General features: G+C 40.1%; 1 protein-coding gene across 2 annotated transcripts in view; it reads left to right on the forward strand.

The window, feature by feature from the left end:
• The first annotated feature begins 158 nt into the window (after positions 1 to 158).
• Positions 159 to 24,060, forward strand: part of LOC113508770 (death-associated protein kinase related) — a 155,741-nt gene continuing 131,839 nt past the window's right edge. For both annotated transcript variants that reach the window (XM_026891864.1, XM_026891865.1), the window contains exon 1: positions 159 to 687. In XM_026891864.1, the coding sequence (XP_026747665.1) occupies positions 542 to 687 (146 nt within the window). In that variant the 5' untranslated portion in view covers positions 159 to 541. The remainder of the gene's footprint in view (positions 688 to 24,060) is intronic.

Consider the following 24,060-nt stretch of genomic DNA (forward strand, 5'->3'; position numbering starts at 1 on the left):
CTCTTAGCACAATACAAAACTCCTAAGTTATTTACGCGTTGACCTTGCTTTGCAACTTTCGAACTTAGAACGTTGGAACAACGACATTCGCCGGAATCGGAATTTGAATGGTATGGGCAGGCTCGGCTCGAGTCTCAACGGAACGGCAGAAACGTGTACGGCGAAGTGCGATCGACTCGTCGATGCGCAGCTGTCCCGCCGCGCTTGTCAATTTTTAGTTTTTCCGGAACGCGAGTGTAAATAAACAAATTATTACTTTTCATTGCGAATTATGATGAAGTGATACTAATGTTTGTTTTTAAAAAGAAAAAGATAAAAAAAATGAATCCGTAACCGCTTCTCGCAATGACAAGGGAGAGCACTCAGTTACCTTTTGAGAAACCGGAGGCATTAAAATGTTTCATGTGGTCTAATTGATGCCATTTTTTACATAAATAAGTGTATACGTTGATTTTAAGGACTATTGTGAATCGTTTAGTGACGCTTTGAAGTTTATAACCGTCATTTCGACTCGGTCGGAAGTCGTCTACACGTTTTAAAAATGAGTGTTTTGAGTGGTTTGAGTAAGGTGGACATCAAAACAGCCAGTGATGGACTGCTGGAGCTGCCTGAGGAGCGGCTCAAGAGCATCATGCGCAAGGAGCCCATCACCTCCGTATACCACGTCGAACAGACACCCTTTGCAAGGTAAACACTAACTTTTGAACTTCGTAACTACCTGCCAACTGCCAGGCGTAAACAAAAACTTTTTTATGGTTTTGAATGCTATGTAGATTATATACCACAGTCGCAAGCATAGGAACTGCACACAAAAAACCACGTTGTAATTTTTTGCTTGCATACTTGTTCTTGATAGATTGGTTCCACAACCCACACAGCTGTTAAAGTTGGTGAAACTATTTGCAAACTTTTTGTGATGTCGCTTTAGAAGTATTTATTCAATTAGTTTTACTTCTTTAGTTAAGAAATCAAGTATTGAGAGTAACATTAACAAAACTGTTCTTTAAATGAGATATTTCATGGACAGTATTGATAACATAGCTTATATGGCACTCAGTTATCTTATTTATCACTACTAGGTTTCATAGAGCATACAATAGGTGTAGCTTGGCAGAATTGTAGATACCTGTGTCTAATGCAATTTATATTGTTTTCAATATGGCCGCAAAACAGCAAAGTTATAGAGTTTATCAAGGCATTCTAGATAATGATGACTGATGAGTGTATAGGACTAAGATAGCCGTGATAACAAGTTATTTTTGCTACACAGGAAAACTTGAATACAGTCTTTGAGTGAATAATAATTTCAAATTTTAAGCAATATCACAATGACACTTTTAATTACCGTTATATCATTGTACAAACATTAATTTATCTTGTTTCTACTATTATACTTTTAATAAAACTGCACAGCTTGGTTTAGTCTTTTTTATTTCTTTGACTTGAAATACAATAATTCAGCAAAACTCTTACTCCATTCTCCTCCCACCACTACTACGTCAAGCAGTCACCAAAACAATTGCCCGCCTTTTTCCACCCAACCTTTTCTTTTTTAAATTCATTTTCGCGCCACCATTTACTGTATAATCTCTGGCGAGTCAATTTAGTGACTATTCAATAATTTACATCTTAATATAATAAAGTACATTTAATTAATTTAATTAATAATTAGATAAATCAACATTAATATTTTATAACGAAATAACAGTCATTACAACTTAGTTAATTAAGTACAAAAATAAAAATCTCAGTCGTCAACAATCAATCTGATGTAAAGTAATTTTTTATATCTTTTTTAATTCATTTTCTTAAAAAAATGTAGAAATATTCAAATAAGTGTCAATATGCCGGAAAATCACAACACTCGGCCATCCGGTTGCGCGCTTACTCCGTTGCGTGCAAAATCACAACACTCAAAATCATTATAAATTAGTTCAATTATTAATTACTTACACAGGAATACATTTTATAATGTAATTCAATTAATTAGGACAAAGTTTATAAAATCAACACAACAAATTTTCTAATTAGTATAAGCACTTAAATCTTATTTTATACTGAAATAAAAACATAATTATTTGTCGTCGTCAGAGTCGGAAGGTGACGACAATTCGGAACCAGATGATCTATTGACTTCCAGAGCCGGTACATGTATCCACGGTCTCATTCTATCAGAAGCGATAACGCTATTGTATTTACTATTCTTAAACCCTGGCACATTAGAAATTTCGTACCGATCGTTACCTAAACACTTGGTTACTCTATAAGGGCCTATAAACTTGGGTAAAAGCTTTTTACTTTTACCATCATTTTTAAAATTGGTTTTAGTAATTTTTACAAGATCACCTATAGAGTACATAACTGCTGGGGATCTCTTAGAATCGTATATGGACTTTTGTCGTTCCTGACTAAGTTCAATATTAACAGATGCTTCCTGTCTAATTTTATCAATGTCTGAAAACTTAGGGACTAGTTCGTTACTGGCGACAGCACCCTCGGGAGATTTAGGAGAATGACAATTGGAATCGTTATGGACAGAGTCTTGAGGTGTACCTTTTAGAGACGAAACTGTGGGCTCAACATCTGTGTTTACAGTTGTTAATTTGTTGTCTAATGGGCCGTTTAGTTTTGTGCCAAATAACAATTCGGATGCGCTCTTTTTCGTAGTTGCATTTACGGTATTATTTATACCCCACTGTACTTTACCCAGTTGCATATCCCAATCGCGTTCGTCATTACCGGAGTTTTGAGTGGACAAGGCTGTGAGAATTGTTTGATTAAACCTCTCAGCCTGCCCATTCGCCCTCGGGCAAGCAACAGCGTTGAGAATGTGTTTGATGCCTTTTTGACCACAAAAGTCTTTAAACGAACTGGATGTGAACGCTGTTCCTCGATCAGAGATGATTCGATTTGGAACACCAAAATCATTAAATAAGCAATCTAAGACTTTAACTACAGTCTTTGTTTTAGTGTCTTTTACTGCTCTAGCGAATAAATACTTAGTAAAGCCGTCCACGATGGTCAGAATATAAGAATTACCAGGTTTACTCTTTACAAATGGTCCCAAATGGTCCAAATGAAGTGTGTGAAACGGTTGCGCAACTTTTTCAATGGGATGCAAGTAGCCGGTGCGAGTACGGGATGCCTTGTCTTTATTGTACGCGCAATCTACACATGCGGCGACGTATTTTTTTATGAATCGTCTTAATTTTGGGAACCAATAACGACTTTGAATTAGATCTAGTGTTTTTGCAAACCCAAAATGACCTACGTCATCGTGGTTGGCTTTACAAATTTGCCATCTTACATCCTTGGGAACTACCAAACGTAACTCTTCCCCGATCTTTCTGTACAATGTATGATTTTTAATAACATAGTTCTTTTTAATTTCCAGGACGTCCGGGTCGACGTTGGGTTTTAAAATTTTAAAAATATGTTCTAACTTTGGGTCAGCTAATTGCAAGGTTAAAATCCAATTATCAGTATTAATATTTAAAGTACGAGCATCTACTTCAGTGCTAACACTTTTGTTAGGAGGGTTTCTGCTCAATGCATCGACGTGGCTCATCCGGCAGCCCGGTCGATACTCAATACTAAAGTTATACTCGCTTATAGTCAACCACCACCGGGCAATACGTGGAATTAAATCTCGTTTAGTCAGAGTCGTTCTCAACGCATTACAGTCCGTGAGGACGCGAAAATGAAGCCCCAGAAGGTAGGGTCGAAACTTCTTCAGTGAGCAGACCACCGCCAGAGTTTCCAATTCATATGAATGAAAGTAGCGTTCCTCTGGCGTGGTCTGCCTGCTAAAGTATGCTACAGGTTTCAAAACCTTGGGGCTAGTCTGCCACTGCATTAATATTCCACCTAGCCCCAATGCACTAGCATCCGTATGTACTTCAGTATCAAGAGATGGATTGTACAATGCCAATAGAGGACGCTGTACCAGCCGTTCCTTGAGAACAGTGAAAGATTTAGCCTCCCCATCACACCATTGCCACTGTACATCCTTTTTAAGCAGTGACGTTAAAGGTCTGGCTATCTCCCCGAATCCCTTCACAAACCTACGAAAATAACTAGCAAGGCCTAAGAACTGACGCACTTCATGTGCGTTACGAGGCACTGGAAAATCGCGCACCGCTATAATTTTCCTCTCACTAGGCTTAATGCCATCGGCTGAAATCTCATAACCAAGATACTCAATAGTCGTATCAAAAAAACTACATTTCTCTAGTTTTAGTGTCAAACCAGCTTCCTGAATGATCTTAAGTACGTCTTCCAGTCTCTCGAAACCCTCGTCTATTGAAACCGACGGAATGAGGAGGTCGTCCATATATGCTAGTGCTGATTTAAACCTTCTTGATCCCAATAAACGATTCATCATTTTCTGAAAAATAGCTGGCGCGTTCGCCAGACCGAATGGCATACGCTTAAACTCGTAGTGTCCATCCGGAGTGACGAACGCAGTCAGATGTCGACTCTCCTCTCCCATCGGGATCTGATAATACCCCGAAGCTAAGTCCAGAGTAATAAAGAAACGGTTACCACTTAAATTAGAAAGCTGATCGTCAATCAGCGGCAAAGGGTACTTGTCCTTTATGGTCTTATTGTTCAAAGCTCTATAATCTACACAGAGTCGTGACTCCCCATTCTTTTTCTTTACTACTAATATCGGGCTTGCATAGTTCGAGTTGGATTCCTGCACGATATCGTTTTCTATTAGTTCGTCTATAATATTTCTTACTTTTTGCCGTTCATCATGTGAGAGTCGGTAAGGTCTGTAAATCACGGGAGTGGTGTCTTGTAAATCTATGGTCATCATTGTGTCTTTGGCACAACCTAGCTCTCTAAGTTTTGTCGCAAAGCATGTACGGTACTTTTGTAAAAGCTCATACAGTCTCTCTTTAATTGTTCCGTCAATGCTATCTCCTACCTTAATCTCATTCCTATCCAGTGGAGCCAAGTGCGTAAGTGCCATCTGGACGGTACAAGTTTTAGCCTCTGTGACGGGGCTGACTCGGGCAATCAAACTGTGCGCCTTAAACTCCAATGCAGAGTTAGTCAAAGCAGTGACAAATATCTGCGCTTTACTATCTAGGACTCTATAGCATCCTTGATGCAGGTGGTACTCTTGATTAGGGCTCATTCTGGTGCTTCCGTCTGAATAAATATCCCCAGAATAAGGTTCTTTAGTGTAAATTTCTATTAAACCACCCTTTCTTATAGTTACGTCATTAAGAACATACAAATTTAAAACATTGTCTCTCTTAATAGTTTCATCAGTAGAAGTATGATAAAAGAACAAACTATCCTTATCTTTCAGTACAGTTACCGACTCTAGCTCGGTGAAGTTCTGTCCTATCAAAAAGTCTACTTGTAAATATGAATCTTCAACGGCCAGAACAATCAAGTCAGTCTCAATTTCATCAATTCGAACATTAACCGTCGATTTAAATTTTGGTTTTACAGTGGAATCACCAAAACCTCTTATGACTGGTAAATTTTCACGACATTGAACAAGATTAAGCTTTATCGCAGTGGACTGCTGAATCAAACTGCAGTCGCTGCCAAAATCTACGTATGCTTTTAACATAACCCCGTTTACGCAGACACTTTTATTGAATTTTTGGTTAGAGTCATTAGCAATGCTCTTATTAACAGGGCTTGGGAATTCATCAATGCCTTTGACACGTGTAAGGTCGGAGTGTTCGTTAATTAAAACTTTTAAAACCTTTTTATCCGTGGCTTGACTATTCTGACCGCTAAGATGGGACTGTAACGGTTTTCTTGTACAAATGTCCAAGTTATGACCTACTCTACCACATTTTTCACACTTAACTAGGGGTTTGGTACAACTGTGATAAGTATGACCTCGCTCATTACAGTTAAAACAAACGAAATCATTGCCCTTGCTCGAATTAGAATAACTGGCAGTATTGTTATTTTGACGAAAGTCCCTCTTCCTATAAGTATTACTATTGTAAATGGAGAGCCCTTTATTAGAATCTTTAATTACGGTAGATTGCTGGGAAGCCAAATAGTTTAATAGATCTTCTGGTTCCTCACACTTGAGAGCCTGAGCACCATTTCTAACAGAACTATCATTAATTCCATAAATAATGCAGTCTACTGCCTTTCGACCGACAATCTCGCACCTACTTAATAAAGATAATTTGTCATAAAAGTAATCTCTTAATGTTTCATCAGCGCGAGATTTTCGGTTTAACATTTCTTCAAGTAATTTACCAAAATTGATGTCATTCGGAAAAGCCCTTCTTAATTTGCTCTGCCATTCGTCCCAGTTATAGTCGAGGGATGGAAGTGACTCATACCAACTTTTCGCTAAACCACAAAGTTTCTGAAGCGCATAGTGAATAGTTTGTTTGGTATCCCAGTTGTAAATAACCGCGCACTCATTAACCTTCCGTAGCCACCGATCTACATCTTGGGATTTATTATCGGGATTAAACTCTGGAACTACATTAGTGCTTGGAGTATTCTTACTTGAGCCATTGTGTAGTGCAGAGACAATCTTTAACAAATCGTCAGCCGTTAATCCCTTGGACCTCTTCTGTTTCTTTCTAGGCGCTCGTACCTCATCACTCGACTCTGATCTCGTGCGTCTACGACTGGAACGTCTTGGAGGGGTGTAGCTTGAATCTCGATTGCCTGGAAAATATTTTTACAAAACTTCATGTCCTTTTCCGAAAAATCCTTTTATCTGTGTTAACTAAGCACTCAAAAGACACAAATGTGTTACTTTATTGCAGTGCCAACTAACTCAGCTTAACTCAAGAGTATTGTAGAGATAAAACTCAGTCTTATATATCTTTAAAATTATGTTATGTTAGGGTATTTTTATTTCTAACATCTCAGCTCACCTACACGGCTGTATATCTACATGTATGTGGCAATGTAAACTTAGCAACAGCAAAACTACATGGCTTCCAAGAATATTCACTATCAGCACACCTACATGGCCGACGGAATCAAAGCACACATACATGGCTAAAAATAAAAAAAATATATTAACCATCAGCACACCTACATGGCCGACGGAATCAAAGCACACATACATGGCTAAAAATAAAAAAATATATATTAACCATCAGCACACCTACATGGCCGACGGAATCAAAGCACACATACATGGCTAAAAATAAAAAAAAATATATTAACCATCAGCACACCTACATGGCCGACGGAATCAAAGCACACATACATGGCTACCAAAAATATTCACCATCAGCACACCTACATGGCCGACGGAATCAAAGCACACATACATGGCTACCAAAAATATTCACCATCAGCACACCTACATGGCCGACGGAATCAAAGCACACATACATGGCTACCAAAAATATTCATCATCAGCACACCTACATGGCCGACGGAATCAAAGCACACATACATGGCTACCAAAAATATTCATCATCAGCACACCTACATGGCTGGTGGAAGGTGCATTTATAAGGTAAACAACGAAAATAATCACCGAGCATGGTTCTAACGGGATAGTAACTTGATCTTAATCACTGTACTATAAATCTTAATGCAAAAGTTTACTTACGGTTTTTATCGGACATTGCAGCTGCTCGCAGGTTTTCCCGCTTCTGAATTATTATACTTTTAATAAAACTGCACAGCTTGGTTTAGTCTTTTTTATTTCTTTGACTTGAAATACAATAATTCAGCAAAACTCTTACTCCATTCTCCTCCCACCACTACTACGTCAAGCAGTCACCAAAACAATTGCCCGCCTTTTTCCACCCAACCTTTTCTTTTTTAAATTCATTTTCGCGCCACCATTTACTGTATAATCTCTGGCGAGTCAATTTAGTGACTATTCAATAATTTACATCTTAATATAATAAAGTACATTTAATTAATTTAATTAATAATTAGATAAATCAACATTAATATTTTATAACGAAATAACAGTCATTACAACTTAGTTAATTAAGTACAAAAATAAAAATCTCAGTCGTCAACAATCAATCTGATGTAAAGTAATTTTTTATATCTTTTTTAATTCATTTTCTTAAAAAAATGTAGAAATATTCAAATAAGTGTCAATATGCCGGAAAATCACAACACTACATTAATTAAATTTTTGTAGGAGGTTTTTTAAAGTAATAAAACTGTTGTGTAAACATAAAACTGATTACAAAAATACAAGACTAGAGCAAAATTTTCTTTTTATTCTGATGTCAGATAATGACTTCAAAATAGTATTGCTTCGAGAAATATACAATAAACCTAGAATCTGTATAAACTGTACATTTGTTTTTAGTTATCTTCTTGAACTTAGTGCATAGTTATAACCAATGTTTATATTTATCAGAAGTGTATAGTTGTTTACTATATCATATATCATAATATTATTTTATAACTACTTTATCAGTGAGACACTAAGTAGTGAGAAATTACTAAGTACTTACTCATAACTTAAAATTTCTCTTCAAAACAAAACAAACTTAAATATTAAAGCGAAGAAAACTTAGCAATTGAAAAAATGCATATCATTTTAAACAATTGCAGATTATTTTTTAATTGTTTATCAAATAATGTCAGCAACAAAAGGCTAATGTAGTTAAATATTTAATTTTCATGTCAAATAGTATAATTATGCAAATCATCCAAAAAATTAATACTTCCAACAAATTAATACTTCAGATAAAAGTAATAATACTATGTAAACATTGCATTTAATTCTAAATCCAATTAAACTAATGACTAAACCAGTACATTGCTCAACATTGGCCTAACTATATCCAAAACAGGTACCCATTATAATGTGTAGAATAATATGCCTAACATTACAATGTTGCAAACTAAGTACATACTTGGAACTACGATATAGGTATAGAAAGAACAACAAGACTCTACTTCCCACTAAACCGTAATGCAGCCGATATGTGTCGTTATACGTGACATAATTAGCGAATCAATCTGGCTGCCGCGTCGTATGCACTCCGCATGCGAATGTGTGTCGGCATTGTGCTCAAATGTCGTGGTACGCGGCTGTCGCGTCGCCGCTTACATGTCCGACAACTTTTCCCGTCGTTGCCTGCCGCCATCTTCCTGTGCGGCCTGCGCTAGCGCACTTCAGCCCTTTGATACCAAGATTTATGATTACTTTCATACTACTGTCATAAATTTAATTATGCTCATATCTTTTTAAAATGTTTACACAACACCTCTTAAAACTAGCGCAATGGTTAGTAAGAGTAGTAGTGCCTTAATAAATATAATGTAAAGGATCAACCAATAGCTGTCATTTTCATACATTCCTTTAAAACTACAAGAAGTCGTGGCCTACTTGAAATTGATTTATAAAATGCTTGGTAAGAATATTTCTTAGTATATTTGGACAGAATTTATTTCAATTGAAATACGAACTATATTTATACGAATAATCTTTGTAAATCTATCGACTGGTAAAATTTACGTATGAACTAATTTGTCGATGTGATGTTTACAAATTGAACCATCAAGTGAACCTAACTGTAGACCTGATTTCGGATGATTGGCAGATTTGCATAAGAAAGGGAGACATTTATCAACTTGGGGATTTTTGTTGAAAGGTATCACAAATATTGCGAAAAATTGAAGATTTATATTGCTAGGATGTGTGAAAATATTTGAAACAATTTGTCATTTTCTCTCTTGTCAAATACTCGAGCATCTCGTGCAGTTCCGCTTAACTAATTATGCGGAACCAATTTCATTATTTGCCCAATTATAAATTCGTGAAACGGTTTTTGTATTCATTAATTAGTCAGGGTTAGATAGAGTTAATGGATGATGCTATTAATTAAATACCTAAAATGTACTAAGTAATATTACTGATATAATTGGACGATTAGTAATATCGTAATTAATCGTATTACACGGTATTGTTACAAGTTTATTATCCGACCTAGTTTTAGAAGTGTATAGTTGAATAACTAGAAATATTTAGTTAAGATAATTCATATTGTTATGACTTCTGTAGTTCTCGATTGCGATTAAGAAATATTTTGTAAACCAGTCTCTGGTCTTCACATTCACTAAATGCCTTGTTAAAATAACCTCTAGGTATATTTTACACTAAAATTTTACAAATAGACAAAAAATCAATTTTAAAATTTGCAATAATTTTTGAATAACTTAGAATGTTAAAGTTATGTATGTCTCGTTATTATAAAAAAAAACCGGGTAATTCTGAATAGGTATATACTAAATAATCCACCACAATCAAAACGGAAACCACAACAGACGTTAACCAGAACCACGAATATGTGGTTCGGATCCTCAGGGAGGAAGGTTCGAGATTCTGTAACATGCAGCGTAAGGGCAGGAAATCAAAGCTTTCGGAAGAGACATTAGGGCTTATGAAGAAACGACGTGAAAACCCGCCTGTCACTTCGTCAGCTAAGCGGGCTCTAAACCAAGAGATCAACAAGCACGTACGACGCGACCTCCGGTGCTCCAATACTCTAGACATTGAAAGAGCAATTGAGCTGAATCGGGGGTCAAAGGTGTTCGTACAATCTCTTGGAAGAAGCCACTTGACGAAGCTGACCACAACAAGTGGAGAAGTCGTCTCTTCGGTGCCGGCAGTCCTTACGGAAGTGGAAAATTTCTATGGCCGGTTATACGCATCGCATGCATCTCGACCTGATCCCGGAAATGAGGATCCCAGAGCCACATTAACACGCCATTTCACCGACGACCTGCCAGAAGTCAGCAGTGGCGAAATCGAGATCGCTCTGAGACAGCTCAAAAATGGAAAAGCCCCTGGCGAGGATGGCATTACAACAGAGCTATTAAAAGCAGGAGGAAACCCCTTACTAGGGGAGCTCCAAAAGCTTTTTAATGCCGTCCTGTTTGAAGGGAGAACTCCAGAGGCGTGGAGTAGGAGTGTTGTCGTCCTGTTCTTCAAAAAGGGAGACAAAACCCAGCTGAAGAACTATCGACCCATTTCCCTCCTAAGCCACGTCTATAAGCTGTTCTCAAGAGTGATCACGAACCGACTTGCGCGAAGACTCGACGAATTCCAACCGCCGGAGCAGGCCGGGTTTCGGAGCGGATACGGCACCATAGACCACATCCACACAGTGCGGCAGATTATACAGAAGACCGAAGAGTATAATCAGCCCCTGTGTCTAGCATTTGTGGACTATGAGAAGGCCTTTGACTCGGTGGAAATCTGGTCTGTTCTGGAGTCCCTGCAGCGTTGTCAAGTAGATTGGCGATACATCCAAGTGATGAGATGTCTTTACGAAGCCGCTACAATGTCCGTCCAAGTACAGAATCAGCAAACAAGGCCCATACCGTTGCATCGAGGAGTGAGACAAGGGGATGTTATTTCCCCGAAATTGTTCACTAATGCAATGGAGGATATGTTCAAGACGCTGAACTGGAAAGGACGCGGCATCAACATCAATGGCGAACACATCTCTCACTTGCGATTTGCTGACGATATTGTCATCATGGCGGAAACGCTGCAGGACCTACAACAGATGCTGAACGGCCTGGCTGAATCTTCTCTACGCATCGGCCTACGGATGAACTTGGACAAAACCAAGGTCATGTTCAATGAACATGTTCTACCGGAACCGATTGCGATACACGGCGCCGTTCTCGAAGTTGTTCAGAAATATGTATACCTCGGGCAGACATTGCAGTTAGGTAGAAACAACTTTGAGGACGAGGTGAATAGGAGAATTCAGTTGGGTTGGACTGCATTTGGGAAGTTACGTCGAGTCCTAACATCGTCGATCCCACAGTGCCTAAAGACAAAAGTCTTCAATCAGTGCGTCCTACCTGTCATGACTTACGGAGCCGAAACGTGGACACTGTCGGTACGGCTGGTTCACAAGTTTAAAGTCGCTCAGCGGGCTATGGAAAGGGCTATGCTCGGTATTTCTCTGAGGGACCGCATCAGAAATGAGGTAATCCGTCAGAGAACCAAAGTCATCGACATAGCCCACCGAATCAGCAAGCTGAAGTGGCAGTGGGCTGGCCATATTAGCCGAAGAACCGATAACCGTTGGGGTAAACGAGTTCTAGAGTGGAGACCACGCCTCGGCAAACGTAGTGTAGGACGTCCTCAGGCACGGTGGAGTGATGACTTGCGCAAGACGGCTGGCAGGAGCTGGATGCGAGAAGCCGAAAATCGATCTCAGTGGCGTGCACTTGGAGAGGCCTATGTCCAGCAGTGGACTTCGATAGGCTGATGATGAATCAAAACGATAAAAGGCGATAACGAATGCCAGGTATTATGATAAAATCAAATTATGTATCGTTTTGTACAATATTGTGTCGTGACAAAAAACAGCCGTTTCATAATTTCAAAATGAATTAAATCAATATTAAAAGTATTGATTTGATTAGCGCACAATACATGTCTTGTCACGTGTTTAGGCACACACTATGTCACATTATGTTAGGTAGGTACCTACATACGAAGCTAAGTATCAGATAAGCGTGCCAATGAACTTGACTTTATTTCATTCGTATGGGTTTTTGTATATTGCCTTGTCGCACTCTCTATGCGGGTAATTAAAATAATTTGTCATTTATAAAAATACCACCTTTTATAGTGGTATAACACAAGTTTCTATAATCTTATTACCAAAGTGAACGAGACGATATCTCTTCCTATCTTTTAAGGATCTATAAAAAATCCTGTGAAACTTTTAAAATTAGTACCCAGTAACAAACAAATAAATGTTGTAGTATGTCGATGATGTATTATGTTTATAACTACAGACCAGATTTAGCTTGTTAATTGTACATTTTGTTAAGTGATTGCTATTCTCACTCCCCTGGGAGCGAGCAACAAGTTACGATGGTACTGGTCGCTTGTATTTTGTGCCAAGCCCCCACAGAACTGGAACTTACCTTAGGGTGATTGAACAGGGGTTTTTATTCATGATTTCTGCAGATGTTGACTTGTCTGTATGTGTGTGTGCGTGTGGCTAATTGTTATGGTTTAACAGATGGTATTGCTTTGAATTTCTGGCGTAACTGTTGTTGAACCCTAACAGATTTATCCTGTTTGGTCCAGTATAATCAGAAGTTTGGTTAGGGTAGATTTTATTTCATTTACTGAAGATATACTTTCAAAAGTCAATAAAACAAACTGTGATGATCGTAATTTCGAATAGCACGTGACAATAAAAGGCTTCTGTCTAAAATGGATTGCAGTACTAGAAGCGGGTTGTTATCATACAGTACGGTACGTACTATTCAATGTTAAATTAAAACAAAAATATTTTAATAACCGTCTTAATGCAGTCCAAAGAACGGATCTGTTGAAAATGCGCGAGAATTATGTACCTGAAAAAGAAGTTCTTCAATTACAATTAGATCAAAAAACAGCCGTTCAAAAGTCAGAACATACAAATTAATGTAAGTATGTATAACAGTTCTGTTTGTTGATCAAAGCCTCGACGTTTTAATGTATTTAAATCAAAACAATAACGTAATAACACGTGTGTTAACAATAATGAGCCTTCCTGACTAATCTTTACCTTGATAGCCTTTGTTTTGCTAATAATAATAAATGCAACAATAACCGGCGGAATTATTTAATCGCACTAATATTTTATGTACCCGAAAATATGTGAGTGCGTGATTGTTTCTTTGTGACCTTTGACGGATTGAGGTTTTAAAAAAAAATTGGCGTGGAATTAGCTGACGTTCCCAAGTCTTGTAGGTTCAGAAATGAACGGTATATCAGAAAGACTGCGGGCAACACTTGGGCGTAGCTAGTATTCTGTAAACTCTAGGAGAAATTGTATTATATCACTGTATGTAATCGATGTATCGTTTCGTTTACCGTCGCACGATTCTGTGGTCGAAGATACTACAGGTGTTTGTGGTTGTTTAAGCGGGAATAGAACTAACTGTATTAGTCTCCGACACGTGATTATATTCTAAAGCGTCGCCACTCGTCAGTCTAGTCGAGTCTAGCAAAAAATATATAGCTAAAGCTACGTACAACTTTAATTATTCCGTGGTACACTTTGCTGTATTCTTAATATCTCATATGCATTTTGTGATAATGTTAAAGCTTATATTACGCAACGGTGAATTTGTTATAAAATGTTTTTTTTTTGCAAATGACACTGATGCAATGCGTGGCCTACTTGATTTAAATAACGTAATTGGATGACTAGATCTCATTCTTAGCCACTGAGTGGACCTCTAAAGCTACAGGCATTCACAATTCTTATTAGCGCGTATGAAATTAGTACGTAGAAAATTAATTACAATTCACTAAGTCATCGTTTAGTGTTTCTCATTAGATCCACGTATTTGCTGAGTACGTTTCCGTTGCAAACAGTACGACTACTAAACTACTACGCCAATAAAGGAGTGGTCATCATATGAGTCCGCAAATGGATATTAGTGGAAACAAACTTGGTTAGCGTTGGAACCTGTCCGAGGAAGCGAACTGCCACCATTCACGTAGATTACGACTAACGCTCCTGACTCCAATTGCTATTCATACGAATAGTGTCAACACTTTTTTCTACTTGTTAAGTGAGTTCCAAGAAGTTTCTTAACGCTAAGATGCCAAGGTTTATTCAATCTGGTTGACTGATGAGCTCAAGTTTTGGTATTGTATCGGCCCTTTCCAAACTAGGATTCATCAAAATCAAAAATTTAAAACTTAGGAAGAAGCAGCAATAAAGTTACTCGAGATTTATCGTGACTCGACATTTTGTTTACATTGATCAGATATTGTAGGTTGAAGAAATGCGCCGTAGGATAATCTTACTACCACGCGTTAATTAAGTATATGCTCATCAGATAAAAGTCTTTTTAAAAAGTTTAAGGCAGTAGCTAACCACATGAACCTGATACGCCAGTTCTTTCCAATATTTTCATGCGAATGACGATACATTAAAGTAACGTTACATAATTTCTTCGATTAACCGTTGGGAGTGATTTATTTTGTGTATTACAAAAGTCAACCATCGGAAATAGCCTCCGGTCAGTCGGTTACGGCTAGTTTAAGTGAAATTTAACATTTCAACAAGCCATGGCCGACTGGCGTTTGAGTAAATGAAAGGAATCGTTTAGCGGCCGCCAGCGGTTATTGGCAATTTCTCCGTGCGACGTCGCCCGGGGCGCCTCGTTTCCCGGGAGCCCGGCGCGACTCGGCGCGATAGCAGTTTTTGCTCGTCCGGCGACGCCGGCGCTGGCGAGATGTAATCGTGGACTTTCTACAGCTGAGCGGTTGGTCGCCGAAGCGGTTTCACTTTCATGCGGCGGCGGAATGCGGCCGGACCTCCGACCCGCGCCCGCCGTGTCACCGCCGCACCACCCCCCGACCGCCCCCCGCGCGCCCTTACCGCGCAGCGTGTGCACATGCACGACAACGATCATGCCCAACATGCTTTGCATATCAACTACCGACGAGCCAGTCGTATTATACAGTAGGGTTATTGAATAACTTTCGTGCGTCTACTATAACGGTTCCCCCGGACACGTTCACCGCAACTGTCGGTATTAGGACTGTTGCAGATCAGTCCCAATTCCGTCATTCGCTGACGCCAGCGTCTGTTGCATGTACATAATCGGTCACGGGTTAATTTTGATTTTACTAGCGGCCCGAATACCTGACTTGGATGCCGGCGCCGACTGGCAAGCTATCCGTGCTAATATCTTATTCGTGTCATTAGTGCGAAATGCCAGCCGTTTGGCACCCGCGGCGCCGTCCTCAGCGTTCCCTCGCGGCCGATGCACCGCCCTGGGCCGCACCATCTAAATTCGGGTCCGTTGCATCACGCATCACTTTCGGTTTCGTTTGTCATGCAGCTATTTTAGATCGAGTGTCGATTATTAGAACGCTGTTTTTAGCCGTAGCGACCCGTTAGATATTCGGAACGCTCCGGTAACGTGACTAAGCCGTAAAACGCTCAGGAAACTCCATTAATTATTTTACTATAAGCGTAACCTCGCATTTCTTATTCAAATAAGACGACGGTAGCTAAAAGGCGTCACAATAAGGCTAGTGCTACGTTTCAAAGTCGGCTCCTAGTATGCGCTGTGTCTCGGCGGCGGCGTGCTGCAGCTATCTCGAGTTTGCGGAACGAAACCCGATCCGTATGCAGCGGCACGCGAGCGAGGCCAGCGCGTCCACCGTCGCCTGCCGCACATATAGGTTCCATACCTTATCTACCGTTGAGCCAAACAACTATTTTTCTTCACCGGCCAGCCGCCTCGCTGCACCTTTCTTATGTATAGGTACGACGTATCCGGTCTCGCCGGTTCTCTGTTATTAAAATACAGGTTCATAGGGAGCGCTGGAACCTGGTTACTGCGCGCAGTGGTCATGCTCCGCGGACGTCCCGGCGTGTGGTGGCGGCGCCGGCGGTCATGCCCTTCATTCGCAAGGCCGCCGCACAAATGGTCACCTGCGCCGGGATTGCGAGCGGGCGCGCGCCGCCTGCCAGTTGTGCAATCAGCGCGACACCTCGGCGCACGTGGGCGATCGCCCGCCGCCCGAGAACAATCGAGCCTCTCATTCAACAACACGCCTGCTGGAATGCCGGCTTTTGATATCGTTACAAAACCAACAGTAACGGTGGGCCAATGTCAACACGGCTCCTGTATTGACTTTTAGATTGTCTGTATGTTAATACGATCGCCGTCGCGCGGTGTCTGCATCGCGTATTAGCGTGCATTCGTGTAGGCGACTAGATTTTCCGACGCTCGGGTTGGGCCACTTGGCATAATGTGGCCACGCTGCGCCGCTGTGCAGCGAAAGTCTGGCCGACCTTCGACGACTAGATATGGCCAGTATTAAGTACCACAGATCTTGATATACCTAATTACGAATCGACTAAGAAATCGCTCGGTTGACAAGTTGTATGAATTACACGCCAAGTGATTATGATACGCTCGCTGGTCATCCTTATCTCGTTTAGTTTCATGATCTGCACCTGAAGGATAATTAAGGCATCTTTATTGCTGTCTTGTGAAGGTAGTTTATTCTGTGCAGACTTTAGAAGCAGCTGAAAGATCGCGTCTCAAAATCTTTGGATGGATCGCATGCCTAGATTGTTTACGAGATATGATCGGCTCTGCGACGGCCCGGCGCTGTCTTGTCTATCGTTGACAATATTTTTAGTAATAACAATCTCAAGTATTCAGTCGTGTGTCACGCGCTAAGTTTAGAATACGACGTAGTGAAATGTTGTGGAGTAAGTTCGCATTGTTTTTTTTTTATTAAAGCAGTTGTTACTGACCTGCAGCAAATAAACTATTGCTTCAGCTTGGCGCATGAGCTGTGAAAATAAATATCTAATTTGATAGATGATGTGGGCGTTAGGTGTGTTAGTCTAGAAAGATGGCCCAGTGAGCTAGATTGTCGTTGACCTGACTCTGCTATCCTCGCATGAATCATAGAGTTATGAGATTTTATTACATAACGTGAACTTTCCTAAGACCAGACTTAAGAGGTTAGATCGTGTTTAAAATGTCCTTATCAATGGTGTTGCACTTTGCAGATGCAATCCGAGTCCAAGCCTGATATAATACTATATTAAATGCTACTATATTAAACCGCATAACGGCAACAAAACCGCTTTGTATAAAATTAATGCTGATACACAAAAAGTTAAATTTCCTTGGAAATCCATGTTTCCCTTTTATCAATAATGGATAAGTTGACATGCGTCATGCATTTGCCTTTGATATGAGTACCCTTATCATAGCTATCTGCGGCTGGCAATGTAACAAGTCCATATCTGTTGTGTAGAGGCCTCGCAACTCGAGCGCGGCTCGCACTAATATTGACGTGTCTCGGTTACACTGTTTGCACGCTTGATGGATGCGGTCCGCCCTCGAGTCTGTACACACTCCCTTCCATAACCTTGGGCCGAGTTCACTGACTCGTCCGTCATACGCATCTCGCTTGTCTTTAATTGTACACTTCCGGAGTATTTCCATCCAGCCGGGACCTACGGTATCGGGCGTCACGTTCACGTGCATCCTGCCCAGGAATGCGTTCTATTTATACCACGTGATTTGTGTGGCGGGCCGTTAACTAAACTTATGTTTTAGTACTGCATACAGTAATGGTGATGTGTATACATTTTATCGTCAGTATACTAATTTCAAGCTAATACTCGTGTCAGCGGTGATGGATCTTACTAGTTCGGCTGGTATTGACTGGATACGGCGGTGTTATTCCAGCATACCACGCTGAGGATTTATAGCGCGTCGACCGGCGCTGCGTAAATATAATTAGAGAGGCTATTTATCAGCACGGCGGAAGGGAGCCCGCTATCGCCGCCGTAAATCTCTGGCAGCCCGTGACGGCTCAATCCGGGAAAGAAATGGAATGTCATGCTTGCCGTGGTGGTCAAGCCCTCGCGAAAATGACAGGCGCAGAAGGCGCAGGTCGAATCTAACTTCACATATTACGTAACAGTCACGAATATTAATCCTTATTCCAATATGAACCGATACAGAGTTACCTTTCGAACGGATATCTATTAGCTTGTATTGTAGATATTTTGTTTTGCTTATGTCGTGTGTGAAGTAAGCAGCTAGTCCAAGGGCAGCGTCGGCAGCGCGTGCGCAGCGGGGCGGGTAATTGGAGCCGTCGCCAGCCACGCCGACTCTACACATCGCACTTGCCGACACAAAATGCGTTTCATACGATAAATATCACGAAGATAACCGTAAATCAAAATGTTGAAGAAGGTTCTTACATTATCGATTATTTTATCTCATTCCTTCGTTTATCTAGTTCTAGGTAGTTTTCAATATAATTTTATTTGTTTAAAAAAATCTACTACACACTAGGCATGATTAAAATAGTCAGTGCGTTATTAATAACGTTATCCACCAATAACATCAGTTAAATTTAAAAGAGCACTAAAACAATACTAACGTGAGAAAAGAGACTCCTAAAATAGTTTTGACAAAAGTAAATTGGAAGATAGCACTTCACCTCTTCCTGTAACTCGAGAATAACATTCTCGTTGTTTATCTAAGGAAACAAAGTTGCATTCTGGTAGGTACATAGGTACCTAGATGGTGCGCGAGTTGTTACGGGGTGGTCATGCGCAGGCGCAACTGAACATTAGCATACGCCGGCTCGTGAGCCGCCCCGCGGCACAACCACGATGCATGTGGTGTAAGTGGGGAAATAATCGAGGGAATATTTTAAAATATCTTATTTCAAGGTACATTCGTAAGGGTTATTTTTATTTAAATAATACATAAAACAAATAAGTTATTTTGCCTCTATTTCTCAAAACCGCTTAAAAGTCATACTCTTATTTAAAACGCTCTAAATATATAATATTATGAGGAAACGTAATCTGCAAAGCTGAAAACCCGCAGCTACTGTAGGCTCGGTCAAATCTCGTATTCTCAATGTCACCTTGTACCATTTTATGATGCGAGTTCACTGTTAAAGCGTTATTGTCCTCTCTTATTGCATCAAGCGTATTAAAAATATTTTCTTTGTCATACACTACGCGAATACATCCATGAATATTTAATGGGCCGCTGGCCGCAGCCCTGACCTTTATTTTGGCCTTTCCCTATGCCCATTGTTCTTCGGCTGCCCTACGCTTTGCAGAACTTATCTAATGTTGGTTTATTTTGTTTCAGGTGAGTGAATACATTACCTTGCGATGTAAGTTACATAAACTCTAAGGATCTACATACCCTTATTTGCTTAGTTGTCTTTAAAGACAAAAACACATTTATTGACTACACTATGCTGACGTAATTGATGACCGATCTAAACGATTATCCTTCCGCGCGCTGACTCATTCGACTGTGCCACAGACCTGTGGGAGATACGAAATACACGGTTTTAATTAACCTTTTTCTGATGACTAATAAAACGAGAATTTGAATTTGCATTTCTTCAAGATTGCAGGTCGACTAGCCAAACCTTGCCTAATGATCCGATGTTTCATTCAAATACATATCGCTTCACCTGTGCAAGTGAGTTCAATGGTCTAGGAGTGATGAACTGAAAACAGCCTCGTGGAACGTTGTTAACGTGTCTAAAAAGGCCATTAGGAGGGAGTGAGGGCCGTCGCCGTCGGCTGCATGTCGTCACTCAACTCTCGGTTTTTTGTCGCCAAAGACGACTAGTTATCTTCTTCCTAGTCGGCTGCTTTGATTAACGAGCGTAACCCGATCTAGTGTGTTTTCGGTGTCTCCTACCGTTCGGCCCACATGAATAAATTAATTCAAACTCTGATACACACCCACGTGTCAGACTAATACGGACGCTGTAGTAACAAGAATTTAATGATGTCGAATAAGTGTAAATCAATTGTGACCGGCAAAAAAATATGCCGATGGTAACAAACCCACTTAAGATAATTACTGTCAAATGTAATGTGTGTGTCGAATTCAAACCGAAAGTAGGCTTTAGATGACACTCCACTACTAATATATTTAATTTAGTCCGTAACTGTACTGTCAGCTGATGGAATTGTAATGATTAAATCACCGGAAATTACATTCAATTATATGTTAGCACGGTTCGGTGACCGATTATTATGGTAAACATAGATGACGACCACAACGAGATGCCCTGATTGCTATCAGCTAGTTGAGAAACCAACATGGTACGCTCCGATAAATTGGAGTTCAGATGGCGTCCGGATAATGCTGTCGACGCGGAATCCGACCAATGTGCAAGATCAAACAACCCGTGAAACGGAGTGTGCGGATGCCGGCACGCTAAATGTGCAACTTCAATGTTCTCACACAATGAACGACCCTCTCCTTTTACCTCGTAGCAGACTGCATTTACCGTCTCCTTCTATCGTCAGTTTGTTCGATTTTGGGTGAGTGTGGACGATGACAAAGCGTCACTTTCTACGGGGCGCACGCGCAGTGGCAAATGAAGTGTGTCGCGTACGCAGACAGCTGCGCGATAGACTCGGCTCTAATGTGCGCCGGAAACCATCAATTTAGATAGTGCGCCGGATTGCCGCCGCGAAGCTTCTGCCGTAGGATGCAACTGTTGTACGGAGGAAACTGTGATTTATGACCTTCATTGTTTTGTGGCCGAGATCCTCCGCATCCTCATTTCATTGAGCGAAGGCTGGTTACCTACTTACTATAATGAACGCGTATCCGATAATTAACGGACGAAGATGCTAAACACCGTTTTTATTACTGTTAATGATACATTCACTCAATGCTTCCCCTACTGAACCTAAGTTCTCTGCATATGATGATTTCTTAATTGACTATCGAGTCGCATAAACCACGTACGCTAAGTGATATTAAAATATTTTTTTGTTTAAAAACCGCTCTTCTGAAAAGAATATCAGTTCGATCGAATTGTTTGATAAATTATCGTAATAGTTCACACGCTAAATTAAACTGCATTCGCAAACGGATACCGCTTTTCCGTGACCGATTGGGTATTTGGATATTCGTTGCAACATGCATCGCCAATGTTGTTCTGCGAGCCTATGTTATGGCTATTGGTTAAATTGATGCAGACATCGCCTCTTGCATGTTATCGACTACTTTCTCGAAACCGAGCGAGCGGTGCGCCGTTGTCGAAGTATTGTTTATGAAAAGCGGGTCAGAAGAAAGCGATAGAGGGGCGAGAGCGGCTGGTCACTCTCCGATATCTCCCGGTGAAGAGGTCACGGCCATTACACGAAAATAAACTGAACGACGAAGTACACGGCCACGGACAAAGCGTTTATTGCCACCCTAAACTGTAACAGCGGCAGATTTTTGTTCGGATCCGTGAACGTTCAATATAATGGAACCGATTTCTCTTTTTGTTCATTTTTCTGTTGCTAATTGGTTCTGTGTTTGTTGTGGTAGAATTTTTATTTACTTCGACAGTACTTTCAAAATGTGTTCGTTATCCGTGCAAACTCTCGTGTAAATATTCATTGGCGCTTGTGTGAATGTGTTTGCACACTTGCACCGTCGCTGGCGCAGCGTTCTCTGTATCGAATCAGGAATGTATTCGCACATCATGGCCGGTGTAGCAACGGTCGCGGCTTGTCACATAAGTACTCGCATCAGACAATTGTCATGACTGTGATCATTCTTTGTTTAAGTGTTTTCTTGTCTCAAGGTCGACCTGTGCTGCAGTCGTTCCTTTTATCTTCAGACCTTATCTTTGCAATTTCCCTGCCTATTACTTTGTTTAAATACTTCTTGGAAGAACGTACTCTCTATATAACCTTGATTTCTTACTATGATAAGTGTTACTGTGTTTTGTCGGGTTTGAGACCTGATGAACAAACATCTCTATTGTTAATCTTAACTCGGGAAGTTTTATTTTATGTGTATATCAGATATTGCTCATGTATTGAAGCATGTAAATCATGTAATTCAACACCGCGTAGTATGTTACTCCTAGGGCAAATCTCACCCGTATCTGCGTCGGCACCGGCCATATTTCACGCCAGTGCTGGGTCCCCCATAATTGGTATGCGGTATTTTGTCCAGGCTCGCATCTATAAAACATCTCTTCCTCCTCGCGTGTAACATAAGCTTATTGGCCACTAAGATTTAGTGCGAAGCCTTGAGCGTGTAATTTGTTCAGAATTCAGATATGTTTTGTAAATACTCGTACGTTAGGTCCTTTTATGAATTTGGTGTCGATAGCTGGTATGTCGCAGTATTTCTTGTTGCTGTCGGAAAACGTTCTCAGGGAATGTAACTAAATAATGAACTGTTATTATAGGCGGAAATCGGTTGGTAATCTTTCGGACTGTATTTACTATCCAGCAACATACGTTGTGTGAATTAAATAAATAAAACCCGCTTGGCAACCATTCGAGTTCGTTTCAAGTTCGAGTTTCGTTTGGCTTGGCTTTACAAGCGTATATGCACTTTTATAAGATTTAATTACAAGTTTTATTAGAAATACAGTGAACAACATTATCTGTTATTAATTGCACGTGTTCGTCCGTTCGACTGGATGGATGTGATGTTCGCATCTTGATTAATTCGTGTAAACATTCCTGTTAATTGCCCCTGTTAGTGTAACGTGTTATTTAATGTTATGGCCCCCGGCTCTTTGATGTTTTACCTGTACTATTTTATACCCACTGGGAGAAAGAACATTAATGAAGAATGTTTCAATTGCTTATTTTCCCGCGGGTCGTTAAGACTGGCTGAGATTACGTTTGTTGTCGTGAATGCCAACTTGTTGCAGCAGACTTAAACTTTATCTAGTTATTCTGGATTGGATTGTAGATTTATCTTTTGGTTTTCTTTTTCTCTGGGGTTTGTTTTCCTTTTTAATTGCGTCTGACATCTTTCTTTAGTACAGATCTTTGAAATGGACACATTATTTCCAAAGCAGCTGACTCATGACTAAATTACTCTTAAACTTACTATTTTAATCTAACTAATAAACGGTTGAAGCTGTTATTACTGCACGTTAATAAATATGAAATAGTTCACTGCCACATTAATTAAGCCTGGATTAGGTATGCGAAAACGAATTAGTATAGAACCGAACGTACATCGTTATTTAAACTAATGGCATGTGGGCTGCGCCTACGCACACTGCGATCGATAAATTATATAGACGTGTGGCGTCCACGACCTTTCCGCAATATCCAACGTGTAAAATCGTTAAATCTATTCAATATTTATCTTTGATAAGATAGATAGCTTCATTATATCAAAAATGGTGTTATACACGACGCTAATTATGTCCTTAAACAGTAACCAATGTTTCCCGATAATTAATACGGATGGTCGACAAACTATGAATATTCAAAAGCTAATAATGTTCTTAAAAGGAAAAGTAAGGTCAAAGATTTTTGTTAATGGAAAATGGCGGTTATAACAACATTCGAGTATTAAATTACTGCTTGATTTATAGGTTGAATCTTATTAGGTGCTTGGGAACGCAGCCAAGTTCGATCGCGGAGGCATTCTGTGCCGTGTCACCGGACTGCTCTGCATAGAAATGGTGCTATGATTCAGTTTGCTGTTCAATTCCGTTCACAGGGCATTTACTGAATGCAATGAAATCACAAATAATTAAGTTTATAGGACGATTATGTTCAAGACATTAAA

This window comes from Trichoplusia ni, chromosome 3 (assembly GCF_003590095.1).
Source record: "Trichoplusia ni isolate ovarian cell line Hi5 chromosome 3, tn1, whole genome shotgun sequence".
NCBI classification, from domain to species: Eukaryota; Metazoa; Arthropoda; class Insecta; order Lepidoptera; family Noctuidae; genus Trichoplusia; species Trichoplusia ni.